Source organism: Orycteropus afer, unplaced genomic scaffold (genome assembly GCF_000298275.1).
Source record: "Orycteropus afer afer isolate SDZICR_OR568_19922 unplaced genomic scaffold, OryAfe1.0 scaffold00197, whole genome shotgun sequence".
NCBI lineage: Eukaryota > Metazoa > Chordata > Mammalia > Tubulidentata > Orycteropodidae > Orycteropus > Orycteropus afer.
In genome coordinates this window covers 3,790,393-3,799,390 of record NW_006921784.1, presented here as the reverse complement: position 1 = coordinate 3,799,390, position 8,998 = coordinate 3,790,393, and the positions used below count along the sequence as shown (strand labels likewise).

The following is an 8,998-nucleotide window of genomic DNA, read 5'->3' as shown; positions in this document are numbered from 1 at the left end:
GTAAAATGCAGCCTCCAAGCCTCAGGCCCACCTACCTCAGGCCCCTGCCTTAATATAGAGCCACATCAAGGCAAAATGCAGCCACCAAGCCTTGGGCCCACCTACCTCAGGCCCCGGCCTTAATATAGAGCCTCCCTCAAGTGGAAAGCAGCCTCTAAACCTCAGGCCCGCCTACACACCCAAGCTTGGGGGCTGTTTTTCGCTTGGGGGGGGGGGTGGGGCTCTTTATTAAGGCAGGGGCCTGAGGTAGGCAGGCCCGGGACTTGGAGGCTGCTTTTTGCCTTGGTGTGAATGCAATCTCGGCCGCACTATTTTCTTTCTTCTTTTTCTTTTATTTCACCTTTCCCTTTACTCAAGTTAACACGTGTCTGCCCTCTGTTGTTGTTGTTAGGTGTCACTGAGTCAGCTGTGTACAACAGAAAGAAACACTTCCTGGTCCTGTGCCACCCTCACACTCTTTGTTATGCACCCCTGGAAAACATCAAAGAACATTCTTTTTTTTTGTGAAACTCTTTTCTTGACTTTTTGTAGTAACAGTCTCATACAGTATCTGTACTTTTTTGATTGACTAATTCCATTTAGCATAATGGCCTCAAAGTTTACATGCTATGAGATGTTTTGCAGATTCATCGTTGGTCTTTAATGTTGCATAGCATTCCATTGTGTGTGTGTTTGTTGATCCATTCCTCTTCCACTGATGGGGATAGAGGGTGTATCCATCTTTTTGCTACTGTGAATTTTGCTGTAGTGAACATAGGTGGGGAGCTCTCGTGGCATAGTGCCTAAAGGCATTTGTTTGCTAATCAGAAGGCTGGTGGTTCAAACCCACCAGCCGCTCCTCGGAAGGAAGATTGGGCAATCTTCTTCTGTAACGATACTGCCTCGGAAACCCAAGGAGGTGTCGCTATGAGTTGGATCTGACTCGATGGCAGTGAGTTTCTTTTTTTGAACATAAGTGGGCATGTATGTGTTCGTATCAAAGCTCTTATTTCTCTAGGATACGTACCTAGTAGTGGGATTGCTGGATCATACAGTATTTCTATTTCTAGCTTTTTAAGGAAGTGCCATACCTTTTGCACAGTGGCTGCACCATTTTACAGTTCCATCAGCAGTATATGAGTTCTAGTCTCTCCACACCCTCGCCAGCATCTGTTTTCTGTTTTTTTGAACTTAGCTATTAATGCTGGAGTGAGATGTTACCTTGTTTTGATTTGCATTTCTCAAATGGCTAATGATCGGGAGCATTTCTTCACATGTTTGTTAGCTGCCTGAGAGTCTTTGGGGGAGTGTCCATGTCCTCAGCCCATTTTAAAATTGGATTGTTTGTCTGCTCAGTTGTTGAAGTTTTATTTATTTTTTATATAATTTTTAGAGATTAGCCCCTTGTCTGACACATTGTTGCCAAGCTTTTTCTCCAGTCTGTTGGTTGGTTGTCTTTTTTCCTCTTTGGGTAAAATCTTTTTCTTTTTTTCCCTCTGTGTCTTTCTTCCCTATGCGTCCCTGCCTCCCTACCTTTCTCTCTGGGCAGATGCTGGCCTTCTGATTTCCTGTGGTTGATTATTCTAAGGATACATCCCTGGTGTAGGTGTTCAGCTCATAGGCCTGTCTGTTGTTTGGCCAACAGTTAAGCCATGGGAGTGACTTCAATTCCATGCACAAAAGGCGACTTGAAGCCATAATCTCAGGCATTTCACCAGTCTCTATCAGACTAGTAAAGGCTTGTCTTTTTTATGATTTTGAGTTTTATTCCACATTTTTCTCCCACTCTATGCAGGATGTCCAATTTTAATTCCTTTCTGAGAAGTTGGCATTGGTCGTCGGGGACCATCTAGTTCTTAAGGTCTCAGGGTCATAAAGTTGAGGTTCTCATGGTCCATTAGTCCTTTGGGACTGTTTCCATGCTGCTTTGATTTTCTTCACTCTTCTTTGCTCAGGATGAGAAGAGACCAATAGTTGTCACTTAGATGGCTACTTGCAAGCTTAAGACCCCAGTTGCTACTCGCTGAAGTAGATGTGGAACAATATTTTTGTATACTATGTTGTGCCAGTTGAGCTTGATGTACCCTGTGACCATGGCCACCACCCTGCAGGCCCAGTGACCCACTCCCTCAGGGTGCTTATTTGTGGCTAAGAAGTTACCCTAACTTCCTATTATGTTTAAACTGTATAACGGGCATTTTTATAGTGCATACACACACACACATATATGTAGGAATATCTTTTAGTGAAATCTCTTGATGTGCATAAATGTCTGAATTTTAGGAGGTCCTACTCATCTTTTTGTCTTCTACTTTTTGTACATTTTTTATTAGAGTTGATGGTGTATTTATGCCCTGAATTAGGGCCTCTAAGCGTGTTCCTGTTTTTTCTGTGGTGGTCTTCATGGTTTTAGGTTTCACATTCAGGTCTTTGATCCAACTTGAGTTCATATTTGAGCATAGTATGAGAGTTGGTTCTGTTTCATCTTTCTTCAAATGGATTTCCAGTTTTGCCAGCACCATTTATTAAAGAGACTCTTTCTTCCCCATTTAATGAGTTTTGGCCCTTTGTCAAAGATCAGCTGTCCATAGGCAGATGGATTTACTTCTGGTTTCTCTATTCGGTTTCATTGGTCTATGTGTCTGTCCCTGTACCAGGCTATTTTAACTATCGTGGCTGTATAGTAGGTTTTGAGATGGGGTTGGGGTGTGAGGCCTGCTACTTCGTCCTTCTTCTTTAGTAGTACTTTATTTATCTGAGGTCTCTTTCCTTTCCATATAAAGTTAGTGATTAGTTTTTCTATCTTTTTAAAGAAAGATGATGGAATCTGCATCAAGATTGCAGTGTCTCTGTAGATCACTTTGGGTAGTATTGACATTTTCACGATGTTAAGTCTTCCTACCCATGAGCATGGTATCGTCTTCCATTTATGTGGTCTCTTTTGGTTTCTTATAGTAGTTCTTTGTAGTTTTCTTTGTATGGGTCTTCTGTGTCTCTTGTTAGAATTATCCTTAAGTGCTTCATCTTTTGGGTGGTTACTATAAATAGTCTTGACTTCCTGATTTCCTCCTCAGAGTTCTCTTCATTAGAGTAGAGGAATTCTATTGATTTTTGTATTTTGGTCTTGTACTCTGCCACTCAGCTGAAGGTATCAATTAGTTGTAATAATTTCCTCACTAAGTCTTTGGGATTTTCTATGTATAAAATTATTATAATCTGCAAGTAGAGATGGTTCAGCTCTGGTGGCGTAGTGCCTAAGGCATTTGACTGCTAACCAGAAGATTAGCGGTTCAATCCTACCAGCCATTCTGCAGAAGGAAGACTGGGCAATCTACTTCTGTAAAGATTTACCACCTCAGAAACTCAAAGGGGATCACTTTGAGTTGGAATCGACTCGACGGACATGAGTTTGGTTTTTTTTTCTTGGTTTACCAGTTTGGATGCCTTTTACTTCCCTTTCTTGCCTTAATGCTCTGGCAAGGACTTCTAACACAATATTGAATCAGAGTGCTGATAGAGAGCATCCTTGTCTGGTACCTGTTTGTAAAGTGAATGCTTTCAGTCTCACCCCATTGAGAATAATGTTGGCTGTTGGTTTTGTATATATGCCCTTAATTGTGTTGAGGAATTTCCCTATTATTCGTATTTTGTTCAGCATGCTTGTCAGGAATGGGGTTGGATTTTGTCAAATACCTTTTCTGCATCCATTGCAGATTGTTTGGGTCTTTTCCTTTGTTTTATTTATTTAATGAATTACATTGATTTTCTAAAGTTGATCATCCTTTTTTACCTGGTATGACTCCCACTTGGTCCTGATTATTTTTTTGGTATTTTTTTTTTGATAGGTTGTTTGTATAAGATTATTATCATCTGCAAAAAAGAGATAGTTTTACTTCTTTTTTAGCTTGGAATTTATTGAGGATTGTTGTGTCTGTGTTCATGAGGAATATTAGTGTATAATTTTCTTTTTTAGTGGTGTCTTTGCCTGACTGGTATCAGGGTTATGTTTGCTTCATAAAATGAATTCAGGCTTATTCCCTTCTTTTTAATATTCTGGAATAGTTTGAGTAGAATTGGTGTTAGCTGTTCTGTGAATATTTGGTAGAATTTACCAGTGAAGCCTTCTGGGCCAGGACTTTTATTTTGTTGGTAATTTTTTTGGTGACCTGTTCAATTTCTTCTTTTGTTAGGGATCTGTTCAAATTTTCTACCTTACTCTGTGTTGGTTATTTTTTATGTTTTAAAAAACATATCTTGCTGATTTTCTTCATCAAGAGCACATAAAATTGCTAAACGGTGCATCTGATTAGTGGGTGTGGACAGATGAGATGTCCTTACATATGTACCCCCATGTATGTGAAAACCAGTTCCCATCTAGTTGGCTCCGACTCATGGCAACCTTATTGGTGTTGGAGTGGAGCTATGCTCCAGGGTTTTCAGTGCCTGGTTTTTCAGGAGGAGAACACCTGGCCTTTTTCCCAAGGTACCTGTGGGTGGACGCACACCTCCGTCCTTGTGGTTAGCAGCTGAGCGTGTTAACTGTACCACCCAGGGTTGTCTCCTACGTGTGTGTGCCTGTGTGTGTATATTTGTATATGTGTATAGATGTGTATATGGATGTATATGTGTGTACATCTATATATGTATGTCTTTGTGTATGTATGTGTGTGTTTGTTCATGTATATATACATACAAGCAGTCCCTGCGTTATGAATGAGTGCCTTCTGTAAGTCTGTCTCTAAGTCGAATTTATACATGAATTGGAACAGTTAGGTACAGTTCATATCTAATGTCACTTAGTCAGATGTTTGTCTTAGTGTATCATGTACCTTTCTATACATGAAAAACATAAAAGAAACACTTCCAGACACACTACAACAATTTTAATGTAATAAACCAAACCAAACCCACTGCCATCAAGTGAGTTCTGACTTATAGTGACCCCCCCACTGGGTTTTGAGGCTGTAAAATTTTACAGAAGTAGATTGCCCCATCTTCCTTCCATGGAGTGGCTGGTGGGTTTGAACTGCCAACCATCTGGTTAGCCATCAAATGCCTTAGGCATTGTGCCACTAGAGGTGCTTGCTTAATGTAATAATAAGGTAATAATAATAATAGTAATATCTTGATGTGCATCACAGAGTAGTGTCAATTTATTACAAACCATTATGTGTACCTCAAATTTTTAATATAATAAGCTTTATGGAGGTCAGTTCGTAACTACCAGATGTACATAAGTTGAACCTCCGTAACCCGGGGACTGCCTGTATATATGTATATGTAATATGCCTGTATGTACATGCATACGTGTGTATTTATACTCATATAAAAGTTTGTGTAACCACCACCACGGTCGCAACCTATACATTTGACAAAATAAGGAGATAAGGAGACTGAGGCTACGTGGCTTTGAAATCTAGATTTCTTTATCTTCGGCTCAGTATTTCCACTATTAGCTTCCTTCCCTACCAGTAATCTGTGATCCATTCAAACTGGCCTGTCGTTCCTTGTTCCTGTCTTCTTCTGGCACCTGGGTTTCGGGTGACCTTCTGCCTAACATGCCCTCCGCTCTTCTTATCTAGATTCTACCCTTTCTTCAAGCTTTGCTTCCGTGAAGTTTCCCATGGCCTTTGATAATCAGTTCTTCTTACAAACTCTTAAAATATGTACGTTAGCTTGAAATGTAATTATCTTTTAATGCCTTTATATTCTCTTTCCTGTATACTGCAAATGGAAATTTAATCTTTACCTCTCTTTAATTTCATTTTCATCTAGTGAAAAATTGTACAGTTGATGATTTCTTTCTCTTTTGGAAATCTGAGTATTCCCTTCAGCCCTGTAACTGTGGCAGTGTTCTCTCATCTTCCTACCATTGTTGTACAGTTTTCGAGGCTCAATTGCATGGCTCTTGCTCTTAGCCATGGTTGCTATGGGCAGAAAGTCACCAGCTGAAGCATAATGTCTTTGCTCTCAGTCATGTGGGATAACAGTATCTGAACACTTTCTATTTTGGTAATTCTCCATCGTATACTTCTGCCTCTTGTCTTCCATTATAAAGCTGAAGACACCAGATTTTCTTGCTCCCATCCTTCTTTACAGCTGGGCCCTGACTGAACCAGGAGCCAAAGGATAGCACAGAATTTGTTCTGGGGGAGGGTGGCAACAGTAGCATCCATTTTCCAACGGTGACATTCAGTGTATGTGGGAGAGCAGATTGCCAGCTGTGATGTCCTCTGTTTAATTGCATTGGTTGTCTTACCTTCATCAGGCAACTTTTGTGACATGGTTTTGACTGTGGGGGTAGAGACCTGGTTCCTACCCTTCCCAGTGGCTACTTAGTGCATTTCTGTTCTACTGAAAACCAGCCAAAATTGGTTTATGTTGCTAGCAACTAAGAACCATGCCTGACATGGTATTAAACCAAAACCAAACCAAACTCACTGCCATCCAGTCAATTCCAACTCATAGCAACCCCCATTGATTGGGTTTCCAAAGCTGTAAACCTTTACAGAAGCAGACTGCCTCATCTTTCTTCCATGGAGCAGCTGGTGGGTTTGAACCACTGACCTTTTGCTTAGCAGCCAAATACCTTACCCACTGCACCATCAGAGCTCCTATGGTATTGTGTGATGGTATGGTATTAGAGCTCTGCAGTAGGTTCTTGTCTTGGCTCCATCCCAAGCTGTCTGACTTTGGGCAAATCACTTAAGTACTCAGATTCTCCATTTCTAGAATGAGGGTGTTAAAGGATTTTCAAGATGTTTTTAGCTCTGAAATTCTATATTTTTTGCTGCTAATTGGCCACTGGGTTGCTGATGTGCTCATCATTGCTGCCAGCACCATCGGTGGGTGCCATCAACATTCTTCTGAGCGTATTTCAGTATTGTTCCCTCCACTAGCAGTTCTGGTTCTTGGGCTTACATCCCTATTGGTTAGCTAGTGTTTACTGGTCCTGGGCATTGCAAATCTCACTTGCATCGTTCTTTGTTCTCTGTTTAGTGATCTGATTGAAGGGAAGAAATGCTTTAGGCACCAGTAGGTTTTGAGGTTTCTGTGGTAATGTTGATTCAGGCGAGAGCTCCTTAGTAGAGAGTTGAGACTCGAAGTCATAAATTGTAAAAATTACATTTTAATGTAGTACTGTTGGCTAGGAGAGTCAAGATTTAAAGAGACCAACCTTTTTATAGTTTTTACATATGTACAGTGGAGCAGCTAATGTGAAATAGATTTTCAGGAAAGCTAACAACAAAAGCACTATAAGTGTCACCTGATTCTAGGGCTGCAGTCAATAGTTCTGCAACTGTCTTAAACAGGAAAAAGAGCAAAGCAAGTGAGCTTGGGAGAGAAGGGAGCGGAGTTTGGACGTCATCCACTTTCAAACCTAGCTTCGAATGGAAAGAACCTCCTTGTGGCTTCCTGACCCCAATCTATGCCCTTTCCAAATACCACATAAAATAAAATAAATCAACATTAATTTTGCCTTTTATCTTACCTTAGTAAACATAGATGATTTTGCAATGTTTTTTTCATGACCACAACAAAAATAGATACTATTTTTTAATGTGGGCATAGTGGTCATGGTACTCCAAGGGGTCAAAAGTGCATAGTGGCCACTGGGCTGCTGGTGAAGATGATGGGCACTTTGTCAGAGAGCTTCTTTTACTGAATCTTCTAGAAGTTTCTGAATCAGTCATTCAGAAAATTCAGGTTAAACAAACACTTACTTGGTGGCAGATGTGTTGGGGGCTTTCACCTATGTGTCAATGGTGAGTTTTTATAGAATGCCTGCATTGTGCCGATTGCTATGGAGTTATGATAAGGCATAAAACAGTCCTACAGTGGTCTTCACATTTAGCTGGAGAAAGGTAAAAATAAAGTTTAACACATGTGAAAAAAGTCTAAAAGAGTTAAGAGGCCAACTGTGTGATGGTAACTATGTAAATGCAGTAAGGGTTTAGATAGGAAGACTGACGTTGGCTGCAGGGCCTGGGGAATGCTACATAGTAGAGGTGGGGCTTGAGGGAGTGCTCAGTACTTTGAGAGGCTGGCAGGACAGAGGAGGAGGACCGTGAAGGGAGACTGGCGCATCCTGATCCAAGAGTGATCAGAAGAGAGGAGGAGTATGGCACACGCAGGCAAGCGCGAAGAGAAGGAAGTACTGGACTGTGGGTTGGGGACAAGGAGTCACATGGGATAGGTAAGTGGAGAGTTAGGGTGGTGCTAGATTACAGACCTAAGGGTTTGTACTTGCAACAGGCCGTAACAAAGTGTAACAAACATTTGTTTCTAGAATATATTAGACAATGTTTTCTGTCTCTTCCTCCATTCTCCTGTATTGTTTTGTTTTTTCTCAGATTCCCTGGAGCCCACTTACCAGCAGCTTCAGAAAATGAAACTGGACAAGAGTCCCTTCGTGGTAGTGTCTGTGGTTGGGCAGGAGCTCCTGACAGCCGGCCATCATGGGGCCTCTGTCGTTGTCCTAGAAGCTGCTCTGAAGATTGGCACCTGCAGCCTCAAACTGAGAGGTTCTGTTTTCTCTGCCCTGAGCAGTGCTTACTGGTCTCTTGGGAACACAGAGAAGAGCACTGGATACATGCAGCAGGACTTGGATGTAGCCAAGACCTTAGGTAGAGTTATGCTTTCTTCATCATTTCAGTGCAGAAAGGAAGCTAGCAAAGCTGATTAGCCTGGCCTGAGTTGGAATAACATATGCAATGAAAATTGAGTGTGTTTCTAGAACAGTCACTGTTTTAGAGTACTCAGATCTTTAGGAATTTTCTTATAACAAGGTACCAAGGCTCCTGAAAAGCTGAGATGTGAATTGACTGACTTGCTGCCCTCCTCATGGATTTGAACTCTCAAATTTAATATCCCGAAAGGCGGCTGACCCTCATCTCAGTTTTCATTTTTGCCTCCGTTAGCAGGCATCATGTTGTCAGAGGGGACAGTATTGGGGAGTGGTTAAGAGCAGGGACTGTGCAGCCAAACTGTTGGGTTTAGAATCTTGGCTCGGCCACTT

The 8,998-nt window shown here is 41.4% G+C and overlaps 1 protein-coding gene across 1 annotated transcript in view; it reads left to right on the top strand.

Moving 5' to 3' along the window:
- TTC28 (tetratricopeptide repeat domain 28) overlaps window positions 1–8,998 on the top strand; it is an 842,258-nt gene that overhangs the window by 428,839 nt on the left and 404,421 nt on the right. Inside the window, exon 4 of the mRNA XM_007947946.2 lies at window positions 8,334–8,606. Within this exon, the coding sequence (XP_007946137.2) occupies window positions 8,334–8,606 (273 nt within the window). The remainder of the gene's footprint in view (window positions 1–8,333; window positions 8,607–8,998) is intronic.